General features: G+C 38.7%; 1 protein-coding gene across 1 annotated transcript in view; it reads left to right on the top strand.

Moving 5' to 3' along the window:
• LOC117303777 (5-phosphohydroxy-L-lysine phospho-lyase-like) overlaps positions 1-20,705 on the top strand; it is a 30,290-nt gene extending 9,585 nt beyond the window's left edge. The window contains exons 5-14 of the mRNA XM_033788129.1: positions 1,093-1,252; positions 2,017-2,091; positions 3,209-3,296; positions 6,315-6,428; positions 13,708-13,790; positions 14,750-14,850; positions 15,022-15,146; positions 16,372-16,526; positions 17,611-17,700; positions 19,598-20,705. Coding sequence (XP_033644020.1) covers positions 1,093-1,252; positions 2,017-2,091; positions 3,209-3,296; positions 6,315-6,428; positions 13,708-13,790; positions 14,750-14,850; positions 15,022-15,146; positions 16,372-16,526; positions 17,611-17,700; positions 19,598-19,988 — 1,382 coding nt within the window. The 3' untranslated portion in view covers positions 19,989-20,705. The remainder of the gene's footprint in view (positions 1-1,092; positions 1,253-2,016; positions 2,092-3,208; positions 3,297-6,314; positions 6,429-13,707; positions 13,791-14,749; positions 14,851-15,021; positions 15,147-16,371; positions 16,527-17,610; positions 17,701-19,597) is intronic.
• The last annotated feature ends 342 nt before the right edge of the window (positions 20,706-21,047 follow it).

Here is a 21,047-nt window from a genome sequence, read left to right as displayed (position 1 = left end):
TTGTAACAAGTTGATACGCCATTTGAAACCATTCAAGTGAATGGTTTTGAATGGTATGATAGCTGTGCACACAGTTGGTTCCCCAAATGGTTTTGAATGGTGGTGCAGCTGGTACAGAATCCTATGAGGATTGTTTTAAGTGGTGCATCAAGGATCCCACTATGTCATGACTGAGTGATACCAGACGGTGTGGGGGCGACCAATCTGTCCCTGGCTAGGAGGTTACATGTACCATACACTATGTCATAGACACTATAGGATTTGCTAAACAGCTTGCTGACCATCTGAAACCATTCAGCTATGGTAACGCACGCAGGTACAGTGTATGCACAGCTCAAAACCATCTGAATGGTTTTGAGTGGTACTACAGCTTATCTTCAACCCTTCTAAAATAGTACTGTCATGTGTGTACAAAAACGATGGGGTTGTAAACGTTAGTGAATTTTGAATGGTTTTGAATGGTGTATCAGTAGGAGGGTTAAAGGTACAATCAATAGATTGGTAAATATTCCAGAAATTTTGGAAACCTACTTGGTAAGAAGACCTGCAACAGCCAAAATTACTCAAAATAATTATCATCATGAAAACTTTCTTGATTACGAGTAATGGGGAGAGGTTTATAGTAAAAAACATTGTGAGAAACAACTCCCTCTGAAGTGACGTAGTTTTCAATAAAGACGTAATTTTCCACAAATTTGATTTTGAGACCTCAAAATCAAAGCATCAAGCATCGAAATCAAGCATCTGAAAGCACACAACTTTGTGTGACCATGGTACGAGTGGGGTGTTTTTGTTCTTTCATAAATATCTCGCAACTTTGACGCCCGATTGAGCTCAAATTTTCACAGGTTTGTTATTTTATGCATATGTTGAAGATACACCACTGTACCAATTGTGTACAGTGTCTTTAAAGGCGGCCATTTTCATTGAGAATACATGTCCTAAAATAAAATGAATTGACCACAAGCAATTTTCTTGATTTTTCCTTATGTCAGTCACTCCACTTCTTAAAAAATGAAGTAAATTTGGAAGGATATATTACATTGATGGCTGATTATCGTGATATTCATGTAAGATTTATTTTCTATACAGTTGGTCACAGTCACCCAAAGGTCGTGAAGGCTGCAGCTGATCAGATGGCCCTCGTTAACACAAATAGCCGGTTTCTTCATGATAACTTGGTGCAGTACGCCGAGAAGCTAACAAAGACACTCCCGGACAAGCTCTCTCATATATTTATTGTCAACTCAGGGTACGTTGTAATCAACATTACTGAAACCAATTATACTCGTGGTCATGCTAACGAGCTCATTGTGTAATTGAAGCGATTGTCCTCGATTAATAGCAGCTTCTAAGCTTTTTTTTTAAATCCCTCATTTGGATCTGGATTTGTACAATACATGTACGCGTATTATAAGGCCTACTGAGAGCCTGGAATTCAAATTCTTGTGGTTAAGTCATCGGAGTGTGGGTTTGAATCCTGGTCATTAACACCTGTGTCCTTAAGCTAGAAGCTTTTACTATAAGTGTTCTTCGGTCACGTCGCTCGCCTGGCTGACAACATCCCAGCCAAAAGTGCTCTGGGCATCGCCGTCGATTCCAGGCGAGGTAATCCACCCCGCGGTCGTCCCAGGTCATCCTGGCAAGAACAACTGGGTCGGCCCAGCGTGATTGACGGCATGTGGGACGAAGCTGTAGGACGTGGACACAGGAGATCGGCGCGACGAACCTTTGCTGTCTATGCGGACGATTGATTGATTGATTGATTGTTAACGGAGTAGAGGTTGACATTGCGTATGAAAAAGCCACTGGAGTGCCACGGCAGCTCATGTCTGTACACTCCCAAGAGAGCGGAGAATAAATAAAATGTTATTGGCCCAATGACCAGTGTACTAATGTATGACCAGTGTACTAATGTAAAGCGTACTGAGACGTTATTGTGAAACGTGCTAAACAAGAACTAGCTACACGCATTAGATTTTGCAGTTTGATCTTTCAGATATTTTCAAATTTTAGGTCGGAAGCAAATGATCTCGCCATCTCCCTGGCTCAGAAGTACACCAAGCACAAAGATGTTATAACACTTGATCAGTAAGTATCTATGAGCACTCACTGCTCCAACAAAACCAGTACAAGTAGGATTTGAAACTTTGCGTGGTGGGAGTATAATTAGGTTGAGTTTGCGGTAGCACCATCCATGTGTAAATCTCTTTTGAGTAGTGTTGGTTCGGTTCTGAGAAGAACCAATGGTTGACAATTCAACTTTTCGATCATGAGTTAGTTTTTTTGTTTACATCTTTGTTTAAAGGCAGTGGACACTATTGGTAATTGTCAAAGACTAGCCTTCACAGTTGGTGTATCTCAACATATGCATAAAATAACAAACCTGTGAAAATTTGAGCTCAATCGGTCATCGAACTTGCGAGATAATAATGAAAGAAAAAAACACCCTTGTCACACGAAGTTGTGTGTGTTTAGATGGTTGATTTCGAGACCTCAAGTTCTAAATCTGAGGTCTCGAAATCAAATTCATGGAAAATTACTTCTTTCTCGAAAACTATGGCACTTCAGAGGGAGCAGTTTCTCACAATGCTTGATACTATCAACCTCTCCCCATTACTCGTCACCTAGAGAGGTTTTGTGCTAATAAGTATTTTGAGTAATTACCAATAGTGTCCACTGCCTTTAAATAGGATTAAAACAATCGGACTGTTAAACAAATGTATACTCTGCCTTTAAGTGCGATGCCAATCCTGATACTTCACTTCAGCACTGGAGAACATATCTTCATTTGTGTCCCTTTGAAAGTTCCGGCAAATTTGTTTTTGCCTCATTAGAGGTGCCTCTTTAACAAGGAAAAACTACAATTACATGTACCTTGCCCTCACAACAATGTACTAAGGGAATTTATAGTACGCAAGAAAAAAACACCCTTGTTGGACGAATTTGTGTGCTTTCATCAGGCAAGAATAAAAGACTTCTAGCTAGAAGTCTTTTAATATTTTAGTGAGAAATTACCTCTTTCTCAAAAACTATGTTACTTCAGAGGGAGTCGTTTCCCACAATGTTTTGTACTATCAACAGCTCTTCATTGCTCGTTACCGAGTCATTTTTTAAGTTCATATTTGTTTTGAGTAATTACCAAAAGTGTACCTTTCCTTTAATTGCCTGTGTGATATGATTGTGTTGTTACTTCTCCTAACTGCAGTGCCTACCATGGTCATCTGCAGAGTGTCATTGCCATCAGTCCATACAAACACATCGGCCCAGAGAGCAAAAAGAAATGGGTCCATGTGGTAAGTTTTCCTGTAAATTAACCCTATCGAATCTCCAACCCATCAAACTCCAACTACTTCTACCACTAACTGCGCTAGTAAGTGCCCGTTCACAATTATCAACTATTTGACAAGCATTTAAACCATACACTGGGAGGGATGGGATAAATTCCAGCCATTCGCTTTTGTTTTCTTAAAAAATTTTGAACTATAAAAGTTGAGAAGATGCTTTTTTTTTACCTCTCCAAATTTACTGAGACAAGACGTGTCTTGTATGCAGGATTTAATGTGTTTGACTTGTGTAATCGTGGCGTGATATCCCATCATGGGACTTTGCCGAGTAGTAAAGTAGAAGTAGAAGTGTGTACGTTCTTTATATTTCTTTTATCATCTATGTATGTAATTAACGGGGTTTGCATGTTAATTCACATTCATGTAGAAATAGTAGACATAGAAAAGTGTGAAGAAAAAAAAAAAAATTCTTTGTACACTCGCAGGAGGGAAGGAGGGTGCATTGCAAAAGTGTACAGTTTCTACGCTTGTGAAAATGTTGATAATTGTGAATGGCCCCTAAACTGATCACACTTTACATGTGGCTAGGCTTACAACTATAATCAGAGTACACCAGTGTGGGTATTGAATAGCTGTATGGTGTTGGATTTTGTGAGGAAGGATCCTACTAAACCACCCCAGGGAGGGCGGGGGTGGGAGTATCTTAAATGTAGGGTCGTACATCCCCAGCCGTGACACTTGTGTCCTTAAGCAAGACACATAACCATTGCTTCGTCCTTCGGATGGGACGTAAAGCCGTTAGTCCCATGTGTTGTGTAAACGCATGTAAAAGAACCCAGTGCACTTATCGAAAAGAGAAGGGGTTCGCCCCGGTGTTCCTGGCTGGACTGGCAGCATATTGCGCCACAGCACCTTGTATTAAACCATTACATAGTGCTTAAGGATTAGGTCTTATATCTCAAAAATTCGCACCACTCCTTGCAGTAACAATACCTGGCGCTTTGTATCCTTTGGCAAAAGGCGCGTTATAAATACGGTTATTATTATTATTATTATTACATAGATTGGTTCATGTCAGGATAATGCTAATTTATGTAATAAATTTTAAAAGTTCAAAGGTTGGAAGTCATAATCCCTCGCACTAATATTTGCTTGTTATATGGACTTGCAAGTTACTTGTTCAAAATAATTTATGTTGCAGCCAAGCTAAAGCCTGGTTCATATTTGCTGCGATTGCGATGCAACATTTGACGTCTGATCAGCCCTGTTTTCCCGCTGAGAGTTGATGCAAATTATTTGTTGCAATTGCGAAGTCAAAATTTGTATCACACTAGATTTGCAGAAAGTACATGTATGAACCAGGCTTTACTAAGCTTTTATGTTTTGTATGGATTCATAATTCTGTATTTATCAATACAATGAAGAAAAAACTAAGGGCTTAAAATGATCCCGATATTTTAGATCAAAGGTCTCCAACATCAGTAGTTATCAGTGGTTTTTTTCTGGCTTAAACAAACAACTTTATAGTTTAATCAGGAATTAATGTGACGATATTGGCCAGCTGGGTTATTTGTGGCTTTTCCGTTTGTTAATACGTATTTATGTCCCGGCCAAATGGTGCCAGGTTTTTTTCTTGTTACATCTATAATATAAAAAACAGAACTTAGGTTTGCAGTTGTTTTTTTTGCCCACCCACACTAAAAAATTTTTTAAATAATTGACAATTCTGAATGTCACTGGACATTATTGGTAATTACATATACTCAAAATAAGTATTAGCAAAAAATAGAGAGCTGTTAATAGTATAAAACCTTGTGTAACACGGGTCCCTCTGAAGTGACATAGTTTTTTAGGAAGAGTGTGTAATTTCTCACTCAAATATTAAAAGACTACAGGCCTAAAGCCTTTTTTAGGCATCTGAAGGGTGTTTTTTCTTTGTTCACTCTCTTGCAACTTTGATGACTAATTGAGTCCAAGTTATCACTGATATTGTTATTTAATGCATGTTGGGAACATCAAGTGAGAACACTGGCCTTTGACAATTACCAAAGGTGTCTAGTGCCTTAAAGCCAGTGGACACTATTGGTAATTGTCAAAGACTGCCTTCACAGTTGGTGTATCTCAACATATGCATAAAATAACAACAGGTGAAAATTTGAGCTCATTCGGTCATCGAACTTGCGAGATAATAATGAAAGAAAAAAACACCCTTGTCACACGAAGTTGTGTGCGTTTAGATGGTTGATTTCGAGACCTAAAGTTCTAAATCTGAGGTCTCGAAATCAAATTCGTGGAAAATTACTTCTTTCTCGAAAAACTATGGCACCTCAGAGGGAGCCGCTTCTCATGATGTTTTATACCATCAACCTCTCCCCATTACTCGTTACCAAGTAAGGTTTTATGCTAATAATTATTTTGAGTAATTACCAATAGTGTCCACTAACTTTAAAGGAACATTACAGAACTGTTTTTTGCTAACAAAACAGTTGCTGTCAGTGTAAGCACTTGATGTAATCCTCCATATACATAAACTGACAAACCTGTAGAAGTTTGAGAGCAATCGGCCATCTGGGTCACAAGAAAATAGTGAAAACTTGATTACCAATTATGCATTGCTTTGAGGGCAAAATAAGAATGAATAAAACGCTCACTGAGCGATAAACTCCAAACGCGAAGTTATCTAAAAAACTACAGCACCTCAGTAAGTAATATTTGAAGGGAAGCTTTCCACTATCATTATCTTCAAACCCTGTAAGTTTAATGTAAATCTGTTGACATTTTGAAAAAGTATCCGAATCCTTTAACAAAGATCAAAGCTCTGTACAATAACAAGAACAATACAAAGAAACAAGAAGAAAAAAAATAACAGAGGATTAATGACGAGGCTGACTTCAAAAGTTTTTGAGGTTTTTCTTGAAGATGATTCCCTGATGAGTTTGGGTAATTTGTTCCATTGCCTTTAATCAATATTTCGCTGAACAATTTCCAAGGCCTCAAAGATGTTTTTTTAATTTTTTTTTTATCAAGGTTGAACCTCCAGACATGTACAGAGGGACACACTGTGACGCAGACAACCCGGGCGAAGCATTTGCAAATGACGTCAAAGTGGCTATTGATAAAGCACACGCTGGTGGAAGGAAGGTATGCAGGCAATTCTGTTTGCCTTTTTTGCGGTTGATTTCTTACATGTAGTTGATGTGCTTAATATGTATGCGCACTATGTTGTTGACATGTAGTTGGTATGCGGATTTGCATGTTTTTGTCTGGGCCCCAATTTCATAGAGATGCTTAACAACAAAAAGTAGCTAAGCTAACAAAAGTATGCTTACAACAGAAAGGTTACCAGCCAAACTACCATGTCACATTTACAATTTGTGACTGGTATCCTGCTCATTTCTGCTTAGCAGACAGCACTGAGGGTGACTTAGGTATATGCAATGTTCCAAAGGAATTAATCTTGCATAAAAATGCTTAATTCCCAAAGCTACCACTGTACATGGACTTTAATGATCACTCGACCAGTTCTAAACCAATCAAATTTCACAACTAACGCCATGGTACAACATCAGCTATTTATTAAGAACCGGTCATGTGATTCTTTTGTTCTCCTTGATCGCCATCTGTGGTGCTGAATGCTTTGACATCATTCACTAATACAATGTCAGCTTTGGGACTTTCTAAGTTTTATTATTTGTTGCATTTTCCCTAAAACACTGCGCAGAAAGGTGACAACATGTTGTTTCTATAAAAAAAATTAATAACTTTCTGTTTAACAATTCAAAAAAATTGTCTCCGATTTGAAAGAAAATATCTAAATGAAAGTATTGACAACAAAACAAGGTCTTAAAGCGCCTTATCCACAGTTTCTCTCTCCCATCAGACAAACAGATTTTCATACATTCGTCGTCTCTGAAAATCGCTCCTACTGCAGACAACAAATGGCAGTCTTGATCCGTTACACAACGTAGTATGACCGTGGTTATGTAACGAGTGACCTTTTACAATCCCCAGGGGTATATTGGGTTTTTTTGCTTAACGAAGTGATTTCAGATTGCGTCACGCGACTTAAAAAGGCAGGCCCTATTAATGAAGTTCATTAAAGGCAGTGGACACTTTTACTCAAAATAATTGTTAGCATAAAACCTTACATGGTAACGAGTAATGGGGAGCTGCTGATAGTATAAAACATTGTGAGAAACGGCTCCCTCTGAAGTAACGTAGTTTTTGAGAAAGAAGCTATTTTTCCACAAATTCGATTTCAAGACTTCAGAATTAGATTTTGAGGCCTCAAAATCAAGCATCTGAAAGCACACAACTTTGTGTGATAAAGGTGTTTTTTCTTTCAATATTATCTCGCAACATCGATGACCAATTGAGCTCAAGATTTCACAGGTTTAATATTTTATGCATATGTTGAGATACAGCAAGTGAGAAGACTGGTCTTTGACAATTACCAATAGTGTCCAGTTTCTTTAAAGGCACTGAACACGTTTGATATATTGACAAAGACCAGTATTCTCACTTGGTGTATCCAAGTCTGTAAAAACTTGAACTCAAGTGGTCTTTGAAGTTGCATGAAACTGATGAAAGAAAAAAAAACTAGTTCTACAAAATGGTGTGCTTTTAGATAGGAATAAAAGGCTTCTGGCCAGAAGTCTTTTAGTATTTTAGTGAGAATATACCTCTCAAAAACTCACAATGTTTTATACTATCAACAGCTCTCCGTTGCCTGTTACCAAGTAAGATTTTATGTTAATAATTATTTTGAGTAATTACCAATAGTGTCCAGTACCTTTAAGGAGAGGTTGCAGATTGCGCCACGAATCGTAAAATGGCAAACCGCAGGCCCTATCAATGAAGCTCATTAAAGCCTTAATCAGGTTGTTGTGAAGGCTATTTTTTAATGGCTCATTCATCCAAGGAAAGGAAAGAAGAAAAAAAAACAATTCTGAAATTGTGGTTTAGTGAGAAAAAAAAATAAAAAACCAGTTTTTAGCTCGAAATATATTCTAACAAACAAAAAATGAAAAAGAGATGAAAAAAATTCAGAACATTCAAAGTAAAAGTTGTTTGTTTAAAAAAAATCATTGTTTCAGTGCAGTTTGCTGTCACTATTTGTGTTTCCGCTTTTTTGAAAGAGTTTTTCGGCTGAAGTCCTGTTTTTTTTTTTGTGTGTTTTTTTTTTTGTGTGTTTGTACAATATGTATGAAATCACAGTGTAAACAAAGCAACTGATTTTTTTTTCCAGCGCTTTTGTGATTATTTCGTAGCACTGCTTACTGGTAGCTTATGAACAGACATGCTATTCTTCCGCTGCTTACTGTGTGAAAATTAATGAGGTTACAATGTAAATCCATGGTGAACGTGCAAGATGGTCGCCTAAATTTCTCGCTAATCTGTGATATACGCTTACGCTTAAAGGATCTATGTAACTTTTGTAGGACAAAATACACAATGTCCACAGATTTACACTAAACTTACACAGTTTGAAGATAATGATAGTAGAAAGCTTCCCTGAAAATACTACTTGTTGAGGTGCTGTAGTTTTTGGGAAATGAGTAAAACAATGTCATGAAAATAATTTTCGTCTCATGAGACGGAAATTATTTTAATCATTTACAAACGGATTTTCATGACATTGTTTTACTCATTTCTCAAAAACTACAGCACCTCAGTAAGTAAGATTTAAAGGGAAGCTTTCCACTATCATTATCTTCAAACCCTGTAAGTTTAATGTAAATCTATGGACATTTTGAAAAAGTACCCAAATCCTTTAAGCAAGTTCTTCTTAGTCTTATCTGATTAATAACTCCTAAATAGTCCTTAGAACTACAGGTATCTTTGTGAAATCGACTCCTGCTTTCCTAGTTATATCAGGTATCGGACCCCCCCCCCTAAAAAAAAAAAGATTTGCACCCAAGAATCCCATTCAGGAGTTATGTGAATCAATTCCGACCTCAAAGGATTCACGCTTCAACCCTCAACAACTCTATCAAATTCCATTGCCTGGTTCTTTCAGGTTTTAATTTTCAGTGACTGCATTATCATGGAATATTATTAATTTATGGATGTGTTAATTTGTCTTACTTTCAGTTGTTTTTCTCTTCATTTCCAACCCATTAACACAACACTAAATCTCTCTCCTTCTATGCAGGTTGAATATGATCATTTTGTGTATAAAGTCAAGTAACATGTCGGGAGCATCATATTTTCCAGACAGCCACGGACCATTGTTCACTCTTCTTCATGGACCCATTGTGCACTCTTCCTAATTTATAATGTTCAGTGTGTGTGTGTAAATTACCACCAGGTAGACATGTAAAAAGGTTTCCAACACATTCACTGTGACAAACCCAATCATGAATTGCATGTTTCAGGTGAATTTTCGTTTTATGAATGTGATTCTTTGTGAGAAAAAAAACGTGGCAAGGTCAGGGTTCTCCACAGGGTTACATTTTGTCCGGGTGCTAAACCAATCCTGCACTATCGGTTAATTGCGCAAACCATTCCTGCACTGTTGTCAAATTGCGCAAATCATTTCATGCACGATCTCAAAATTGTGCAAATTATTCCTGTACTATCGACATATTGCGCACACTACTCATGCACTATCCGCAAATTGCGCAAACTATTCATGCTCAATAGATAAGCCGATTGCACAAACCACAAACCATTCCTGCACGATCGGCAATTGCGCAAACTATTCCTTCAAGATCGACTGATTGTGCAAACATTTTTTGTGCAAATCATCTCAGCACGAACAAAACAACTGTGTGCACAATCACCCAAAGAAGAAATTTAATTTCAGATTTAACTCCGGGTATTTTTCGATCTCTGAATGGTCTCCTAATACCACATAAACTTGATTTCAAGTCTGAGAGTGCGGTAATTTGTCTGCATCAGCCACGCAGAATTCCCCCGTAGATTTGCTACCACACTCTAACTCGCTCCAATGACGGAGGTTTATCCACGAGAGGGTGCTGTTTCAGCCAATAATACATCAGGACGACTAAACCGCACGATCACAGACTTGGAATCAAGTCTAAATACCACGCTGTTGTTAAAATGTTGTCAGGATGCCCTGCGACACAGAGAAAAAAGCACGCGACATGCCGTTACGAAATAGTCAACTTCTTGGTACCAGTTGCTGCACACTATAATATTATTATATACAAAAAGGTTAATTTAGCGCATCCTGAAGTATTTTTTCGAATTCGTTTGCTCGGGCGCACAGTGATTTTGGCCACTCGCTACATTTTTTGTCTGGGCGCATTTGGTATTTTAAAGAATTTTGGTCGGGCGCAGCGCCTGGACAAACCGCGTGTGGAGAACCCTGAAGGTCTTCTGAAAATACTGTGGCAGTTACTTACTGTTTTCTCAGCAAGTAGACACTGTTCAGCTGAAACTTTCACATGTGACTTTTATTGTCATTCTTTTTAAATTTGCCTTTAAAGGGAAGGTACACGTTGGTAATTACTCAAAACAAATATTAATTTAAAAACTGACTAGGTAACAAGCATTGGAGAGCTGTTGATAGTATAAAACATTGTCGGAAACGACTCCCTCTGAAGTAACGTAGTTTTTGAGAAAGAGGTAACTTCTCACTAAAATAATAAAAGACTTCTAGCTAGAAGTCTTTTATTCCTATCTGAAAGCACACAAATTCGTCCAACGAGGGTGTTTTTTCTTTCATCTTTTTCTCGCAACTTCGATGACCAAATTGAGCCAAAATTTTCACAGGCTTGTTAAATTATGCTTATGATGAGATACACCAAGTGAGAACACTGGTCTTTGACAATTACCAAACCTGTACAGTGCCTTTAAATCAGCATTACTGTTGATTTAAAGGTTGGTTTCGGTCTTCCCCATGAAGTTTGCAATGGGAGAGCCAAGACTTCTGCTTCCGTAAGAGTACAATACCTAATAGGGCATCCAACAGTTATTGCCCATTGCTTCAAAAAACTTGGCTTGGAGCTTGGGATCAATAATGTATGGTGTCCAGGCCTGTGTGCTCGTTTTTGAAAGGGCAAGGGCACCAAGGCATTTTCTCTTTGGCAAAGGGCACCCTATGAGGAAATTGTAAATTTCTACTGTAGCATTTCAAGGGCACCAAAGCAATGGCAAGGGGCAACATAGGCAATCGCCTTCGTTGCCTCCGTGAAGTATCAGGCCTGGGTGTCTTTTTGAGAATGTTGTTGAAATTTAATGCATTAAGGAAACAAACAAGAATTTCAGCTGAGGTGTTGCATTTTCATGTTTGGGTCAGTCACAGTGTCACTTTTAGATAATTTCTAGAGGACCTTATGCGTTTACGCCATCAAGCCGACATCTTAGAAGTAAACCTATGATGAAACAATGGAAATGCATGGATTTTATATGCACAGGTTTGGCCAAAGACTTTCCTCCTTTTGAAGTCCATGCGAGGGCACCCCGGCTTAAAGGCACTTGACACTATTGGTAATTACTCAAAATAATTGTTTAGCATAAAACCTTACTTGGTAACAAGTAATGGGGAGAGGTTGATAGTATACAACAGTGTGAGAAACGGCTCCCTCTGAAGCAAAAATAGTTTTTGAGAAAGAAGTAATTTCTCAGTAAAATATTTGAATTGATTTCGAGACCTCATGCGTGAGGTCTCGAAATCAAGCATAAAAGCACACAACAATGTGTGACAAGGGTGGGTATTCTTCCATTATTATCTCGCAGCTTCGATGACCAATTAAGTTCAAATTTTCACAGCTGTGTTATTTTGTGCATATGTTGAGATACACTAAGTGAGAAGACTGGTTTTTGACAATTACCAAAGGTGTCCAGTGTCTTTAAATAAATGACGTCATATATGCATAATGTCTATTGGGTGTTGCACTCAGTTTAATTTGTGGGTGTTTCATCATGTAATTATATAATTTGTATTTGTTAAGATCTCTAAATTTACAGCGCTGCAATTTGATAAGAAGGTTATACAGAGAGGAGCAGGGCTTTATTACATAGGTGTATTCGTTTGGAGAGAATCCATTTTTCTTATAACCCTTTAAGAGATCATTCGTTTTCTCTGCAATTGTTACCAAAGCTATGTCTGACTTGAATTTGTTACTATTTAACGTGCCCTTTTTCTTGTAAAAAAATCTGGGAGAAAATAATAACAGGAAGGAGAAGGATTTTTTATGTTTGAGAAGAAAGAATGTGAAGTTTAGAAAAGGGGGTTAAGCAATTGTTGCGTCGTGCACAATTTCACCTTACTATTATGGTGCAAACTAAAATCATTTTATGCGTGTGGCAAATACACACATTTTCGGTGATAAATGCACATTTCCATGACATCACAAGGGCAGTACACATACCCGTTAAGAGAAAATACATACATGTAGCTTAACTTCTCTATTTTTGATATTATGACATTTTGGATGACTGTCAAATTTCACTGTCACTTCAGGCATTTTGGAAACAAGCCGCTTGAAAACATTATGGTCTCTAAAGTTGGTCTTTTAGTGTGGCATTCCACAGACTTGTGTGCGGCGTATTTTCTTTGATCAGGCTGCATGCAATATGGCTGAAAGCCGACTTCACTCCAGTTCATAATAAGTCAAATTTATCCAATTGGATTTTGGAACAGCAAGACACACTGCCTACCTACCTGTCGGACGAATGCTGTTATAGGGAATTTCTTTTACCGTATTCCCTTCTTTTTTGTCGCAGGATGAACTGGTTGCGCATGTTCAAATTTGTTGTCAATCGATAGGTCATGAAAAGATCATTGTTATTCTGTAGAGACATATTCTTTCAGAGCATCAAAGTTATATTTCTCTCTTTTTGAAACACCAATATTGATCGTGCATACCTCTATGAAAAGTTCAGCAAGAGAATCTTCGAGCAAAAAAGGTGTAAATCGTTGTGTCGATGCAAAACTTTTGTATCTCCTAAAATAGCATGATACCTGCGAGCTTAAAATTGTTTGCTTAAAAAACCCAAAATGTATACACAAAACAAGTATGCACCGAGATAACCACAAAATTGGTACAGGGCATTTTCATGCGAGATACAACGCCTTGTTCAAAACCAAGATGCGATTTTTTGTGCAGAATTGAGACGCAATGTTTTTGCACTGTGGCGATGAAATGGAAACTTTAAAAACACTTCTTAACATGAACGAAAAAAACAGTATACAAGGAACTTTACTGAGCTGCCTTGAGTTTAACAACAAATTTTGACAATTGTAATGTAGGGCATGAAAGTTTAAAGCATGTCCTCACTGTGGCAAGTTGCTCTGTAGGCAAAGGAGGTGAAATGGAGTCGAGATGAAAGACTGAAGCTTTGCGGAGAATGTGCTTACTATGAGCAACTTGTCGCAGTAGGCAGGCAGACTTAAACACTCAATACTAACTTGGAGAGGCGTTTGTTTTTTTATCTCCTGCAACGACAGATTGCGGCCTTTTTCGCTGAATCTCTTCAGAGCTGTGGTGGTCAGCTGATTTATCCACCTGGTTACTTCAGGAATGTCTTCCGGTAAGATGAAAATGATTTTGATGTCTTTATAAAAATACCATTAATATAATACTTACTATTAAAAAAAAAAAAAAAAAAACGCTTTTCATGTCACACAGACATCACAAATTGCTGCAGAATGAAAAATCCAGTCAGAAATACAGATAAAAGCAGTCCAAAACGAAAAGGCTAGTAGTCAAAACAATAACAACACCTTGACCATATTTTGCTGTGTTCTTTGGATTGGACCTAAAGCCGTTGGTCTCGTGTGTTAAGTTATGCAGGTAAAGGAGAAGGGGTTCGCCCCGGTATTACTGGTTTGATTGGCTGCATATTGCGACACAGCACCTTGTAAACTTTTTTATCGTGCTATGTAAAAGAATGTGCTAAATACTTCAACATGTAGCTACGCATACCTTGCAGGGAAAATATACTGAGCCATTTTAACGCCCATCTAGTGGGGTAAAGCGCTATATAAGAACCCAGTATTAATAGTATTAGTTTGTGTTTCTTTATAACTGGACACTATTGGTAATTGTCGAAGACTAGTCTTCACAGTTGGTGTATCTCAACATATGCATAAAATATTAAACCTGTGAAAATTTTGAGCTTAATCGGTCGTCGAAGTTGCGAGATATTAATGAAAGAAAAAAACACCCTTGTCGCACCATGGCCACACGAAGTTGTGTGCTTTCAGATAATTGATTTCGAGACCTCAAATTCTAAATCTGAGGTCTCAAAATCAGATTTGTGGAAAATTACTTCTTTCTCAAAAACTACGTCACTTCAGAGGGAGCTGTGTCTCATAATGTTTTATACTATCAACCTCTCCCCATTACTCGTAGTCAAGAAAGTTTTGATGATAATAATTATTTTAAGTAACTACCAAAAGTGTCCACTGCGTTTAACATAAAATGTCCTAAAATATCTTTGGTCACAGCTCTTGACTCCAGCGTGTATTTTGTATATATTTTTTGCAGACATGTGCATGAAGCGGGCGGTATCTGTGTCGCGGATGAGGTTCAAGTTGGCTTTGGGCGTGTGGGTAACCACTGGTGGGGTTTCCAGACTCAAGGACCAGGTAAAAACAAGAAAGAATTATGACGTTGCCTTCAAAGTTTGCCTTCACAACATCGCAGGTTGATCTTGTGTAATTTGTATTTTATCTTTGTGATTTTGTATAGCGCTTTGAAACCTTTGTTAAAGGCACTTTATAAGTATTGTTATTTATCATCTTTAAATTTCTTTGCAGACATTGTACCCGACATAGTGACGATGGGAAAGCCGATGGGTAATGGTCATCCTATTGCAGCGGTGGTCACTACAAAGGAAATTGCCGCTAGTATTGGCAATGGTGGTTTCCAGTACTTCAACACAGTAAGTGGTCTAATCCCCAACCACCCCAACCTCAATCCCAGGGCTGATCGATCTCTGCTTGGTATGACACTGCTCTAGAATTGCAAGGGTCGTGGGTTCGAATCCCACCCGAGTAAAATGTCTGTGATTTTTTCACAGGACTCGGGAAAGTACTGAGTATACAGTGCTACACACATCGGTGTATATGGGTAAAAACCAAAAATTAATATTCTTTATTCCCGATGCAAATTTAACATCTATTAAATCGTTTGCAGTACCCGCTGCTTAAACATAGGATTCGAACTGCCTCTAGCTACCGGGCAATCTCGGTGGTCTAGTTGGTATGACACTGCTCTAGAATTGCAAAGGTCGTGGGTTCGAATCCCACCCGAGTAATATGCCTGTGATTTTTTCACAGGACTCGGGGAAAGTACTGAGTATACAGTGCTACACACATCGGTGTATGGGTAAAAACCAAAAATTAATATTCTTTATCCCCGATGCAAATTTAACATCTATATTAGATTTCTGCTTGCTATTTTTTTTTCCCAGCACATGCTGGTCACTCATTACCCACTTGGTCACAGTGGTCCATTGGTTAGACTGCTGGACTTGCAACCACAAGGTTGTGAGTTTGAATTCTATCAAGCTAACTGCTGATTTCACAATGACCAAAATAAATATTGTCGTCTAGGTACTAATCACAATTTCTTTATTTGTACAATTCATAATTATTGACGCTGGACCAATGTTTGTATGACAGAGATTTGCTGTTGGTATATATTTGCTGGTATAGTTATCATACGAATGGGCAGGCATAACATACGAAGTGTGGACCTGAGAGCAAAAGAGGTCCACAAAAGGCAGTGTTTCAAAACACTATGTGGACTTGCACAACGTCCACACAGTGTTTGTCCACACAGTGTTTGTCCACACAGTATTGAAGAATATGTGCTTTTCTGAAGTGCTGAGAATAAAGGAATGTCCAGAGAAGGTAATCAGGGTTGTGTGTGCTTACCAGTTTAATAGCTTAGGAAACTTTCCGTATCCTGCCTCCACTTTTTCATTCATTTTTACGATAAAAGGAATATCTCATTTGAGTAAATTAGATACAATCGCTAATGATATAAGGGTGGCAGGATATATTATATGGGAAACTTTGCCAATAGCTTTATGAACTTGGACCGAGGATAAGCTAGCTAACGGTACAAATAAGTAATTGGTTTTTTTCTGTATCTTTGTGCAGTATGGCGGCAACCCAGTGTCTTGTGCCGTAGGCCTGGCAGTCTTGGACATTATTGAAGAGGAACATCTCAGAGATAACGCAATCCTGATTGGAGATTATCTCAAGACGGAACTCCTCAAGTTGAAGAAGATTCACAAGACAATTGGAGATGTCAGGTAAACAACCAGTTCACCTTACACGCCACTTTCTAGTTTAGATTTAAGGCAAAGTTTTTGAAACCGTTTGATTATTTTAAAGGCACTGGACACTATTGGTAATTACTCAAAATAATTGTTAGCATAAAACCTTACTTGGTAACGAGTAATGGAGAGCTGTTAAAAGTAAAAAACATAGGAGAAACGGCTCCCTCTGAAGTAACGCAGTTTTCGAGAGAAAAATAGTTTCCAGGAATTTGATTTTGATACCTCCGAACTAGATTTTTGGGTCTCGAAATCGAGCATCTGAAAGCACATATCTTTGTGTGACAAGGGTGTTTTTCGTTCATTGTTATCTCGCAACTTCGCAGACAATTGAGCTCATATTTTCACTGGTTTGTTATTTTATGCATATGTTGAGTCACACCAAGTGAGAAGACTGGGCTTTGACAATTACCAAAAGTGTCCAGCCGTCGATTTCACAAAACTCTTCCTAACTTAAGACTAATCTTAGGACTTAGGACGAGTCCCAACCCTGCACTGTAGCATGCAGACCTTGCGATTAATCCCAAGTTAAGACGAGTTACTCGTCCTAACTCTAGATTACCAATATTGTCCAGTGTCTTTAAAGGCACCAGACACCTTTGGTAATTGCCACAGACCACAGTATTAGCACTTGGTGTATTCTAACATATGCAAAAAATAACAAACCTGTGAAAATTTTGACTCAATTGGTCATCGAGTTGCAAGATAATAATGCAAGAAAAACACCTTGTTGCACAAATTTGTGCGATTTCAGAGGCCTAAAAGCAGCTACAGGCCTAAAGTCTTTTCATATTTGCGTGAGAAATTACCTCTTTTTAAAAAACTATATTACTTCAGAGGGAGGCGTTTCTCACACTGTTTTTGATTCTATCAACAGCTCTCCATTGCTTACCAAGTAAATTTCTATGCTAACAATTATTTTGAGTAATTACCAATAGTGTCCAGTGCCTTTTTAAAGGATGATTATTATTACTTGACCTAGACGACCTGGTGGTGGAAGAAACAACTTTTCTCACTTGCTATAAATTAGGGTTTGTTTTGACTCGTTCTCTCTTTGTAGGGGTCATGGAATGTTCATTGGCATCGAGTTGGTCAGTAACAGAGAGACGAAGGAACCAGGTGGTTCAGAGGCAACATACACTGTGGAATAGTAAGTATCCTAAATCACTATTAAAGAAACACATTTGAAAGGTTCACAAAAGTAACTGCCTGAACTGGTGGAGAGTTTGTCACGTGGGGGCATTTAAACGGTTGATAATGACCAGCTGGAGCTATTTAAGACCGGCTGGCTTCGCATGTTGGGAGCTCAAGCTCAAGTATGCCAATTTTAACTTATGCTGAACGCAATTCATAGCTATTATTAATTGCGCAATATGTGCGTACACGCCCGTATACACACCACCCGACGCACCACCCGGCGCGCACAAAAGATGCGCACAAAAGATGCGCACAAAAGATATTGAAAATTTGCAAACTTGTCTAGAATTGTGACAAAAGGGGATTTGTGATTCATTCTTAAACGGCTGTGTAAAGCCTTGCAGGGTCGTGGCCGTGCGATAAAGGCCCTCGCTGAATCGCATGGCCACGATCCTGATGGTTTTAAACTGCAGTTTAAGAACTCATCACTACCCTTTTATTCCCTTATTTGTACTGCAAAACACAGCTCAAGATGTCGTGTAGTTTTTTAACAAGCTCACCCACTCAGTTTACTGACCCAAGTAATTCAATGTTAAAACACAATGTTAGAAAAGAAGGATGTATACTTTCAAAGTTTTCCCGCAATGTATACTTGGAACAAAAATAGAAGGAACTGGCTAAATCTGAGACAAATAAAGAGCAGGGGTCGATTTCACAAAGGTAGTCCTAACTTAGGACTAGTCTTAAGCAATGCTAAGAGATAGGACTGGTCCTTTAAAGTTAGGACCAGTAACACATCCTAACTTAGGACCGGTCCTATCTCTTAGCATTGCCTAGGACTAGTCCTAAGTTAGGACTACCTTTGTGAAATCCACCCCAGGTACTTTGGGAGCACCTCGAGACATATGGAAAGCAAGATTAGGGTAGGCTGTGGTCTCTACACATGAGTAGGGTGTCAGGAGTGGTTTAGAGCATCAAACTCCAGTTCTGTTGGTTTAAGTCATCGAAGTGTGAGTACGAATCCCAGTCATGTCCTTTAGCAAGATGCCCAACTCTACTAGCTTTTCTTCACACAGGGGTATGAATGGTACCTGTAAGGACAGACATGGGCCCAATTTCATATAGCTGCTAAGCACAAATATTTGCTTAGCATGAAATATTTACCTCGATAAAAACAGGATTATCAACCAAATTTCCACATGATTTTCAGGATAAGCAAACAACATCTGAATACCAGTAACAAGCAATATGCAACAAATGGAAATTTGGTTGGTAATTCTGTTTTATTAAAGAAGAAATTTCATGGTAAGCAAGCTTTCGTGCTTAGCAGCTCTATGAAATTGGGCCATGGTTGTTATGGTAGATATAGGTTAGTGCGGCAGCACTGGCGGTACACTCCCATGAGAGCAGAGATGGAAAAGGAGTCAACTAAAATGGCCCAGTGACCAGGGGTTATAATGTTGAAAAACGCCATGAGTGTCACTGAGTGATGGACCTAAGCACTATAAAGACAATGTGACCTCTGACGTCACTCAAAAACAATAACATGACTTGCGCGCATACCGCCGGGCGAAACCTTTGTGTTTTGGCAGCCAGCTAGAAAGTACACACAATCTTACCATGACAACGCGTCTTTTTTCCGGGTGAAACATGACGTGTACAGTGTTTTGTCAACAGAGGGCGGTTTGCATGTAAACATAGGTCACATCGTCTATAAGGAGCCACTATTGCCAAGTCCGAATTGGTGGCTACGGCTGCGGCTACGACCGTTGCCATGGGTGTTGCTAAGGGCATCCTATACTTCAATGCATGACGACGCAGCGATCCAGCCGTAGCCGCCAATTCGGATACGGCCTATTATTAAGATACTATTTGCTTAATTGTGCCTATCCTCTTATGTGTTTGAACAGCATGAGAGATAAGCGCATCCTTTTAAGTACAGAAGGACCGTATGGCAACATCTTGAAGTTCAAACCTCCGATGTGTTTCTCTATGGTCGACGCCAACAATCTCCTCCACTGTCTGGACGACATCCTGACGGTGATTGAGGCACTCCCCGCCAGTCAGGTTGAGTCACAGGCCAAGGCTTGGCAGGCGTTCCCGACCGCCCACCACTTCAAGGCGATCAACACCCTTCCAAATATCCCAGAGCTTACGCTGGATGAAGACCACATTTTGAACCAAGATTCGAGCAGTAAAGGGAGTCCAACGGGGTCGTCGGATGATTCGGGTGTGGACGTCGTGACGAGGGACAACGACGGAGAAGCACCCAGGAAGAGACAAAGAACGGAGCTTGATTAATCTTTTGTCTATCAATCACGCCCATCAAAATGTAAGATTGCCTGCTTCTGGCGCCCTTATTGAGGGCTTAACCAGTGATAATTTGCATTGGGTTTTGCATACTTCACGGAGGCAACAGAGACATTTGCCTCTGTTGCCCCTGGTCATTGCCTTGATGCCCCTTAAAATGTTCCAAAGAATAATATATACATTGTATGCAAGATTGCTTGCTTATGACAGTGATAATTTGCATTGAGTTTGGCATACTTATTTAGGCCTAATACTTCACAGAGTGAATTGCCTCTGTTGCCCCTGGTCATGCCCCTTGAAATGTTCCAATAGAAAAATATATGCAAGATTGCTTGCTTTTGATTGATTCCCGACTACAGGGTCAAACTAGTGATAATTTGCATTGAGTTTTTCACAGAGGCAATAGAGACAATTGCCCCCAATCGCCTTGATGCGCTCTAAAATGTTCCACTAGAATTTGTAAATTTCTCATAGCTTTACCATGGAGAAATTGCCTTAGTGCCCTTGCCCTCTAACAAACAAAGCCTGCTTATTTCAGAATTGTTCAAATAATATTGTTGCAAAACAGTTTATTTAGGTAAACATTAATACTTAGAAATTTAGTATTTGTAGAGTAATGTTCTCATCGCAGGTTAATATTAAAATTTATATAAATCAAATTATTAAAAATTAACTTAAAACCATTAAAATAGTAAACACATAATGAATGTTTATGAGTGCAATGGTGCGAATATGTTCATGAGTTGAAAGATGGAATGTTCTATTCAACGAGGCGGAGCCGAGTTGAATGGAACATTCCAGCTTTCAACGAATGAACATTTTCGCACCATTGCACGAATGAAAAACATTCATTATTTGTTTTATATAACATCCAAGTAGATCTTTATCATTTTGATTGAAAGATACAACTTTCAAAACAAACAAAGCGTAGGCCTACAATTTTTAATTGTAGAAGCTGAATGCTAGTAATGTTACTAATATGCCTTGCAGTAACACTGCTGCGTTACCAAAGACACGCGCACGCAGTGATGTTTTTACTCAGCTTTTTCG

The sequence above is a fragment of the Asterias rubens genome, chromosome 20 (genome assembly GCF_902459465.1).
Source record: "Asterias rubens chromosome 20, eAstRub1.3, whole genome shotgun sequence".
In the NCBI taxonomy this organism is placed as follows: Eukaryota; Metazoa; Echinodermata; class Asteroidea; order Forcipulatida; family Asteriidae; genus Asterias; species Asterias rubens.
The sequence above is the reverse complement of the archived record's forward strand: the minus strand, read 5'-3'. Positions and strand labels throughout refer to the sequence as shown.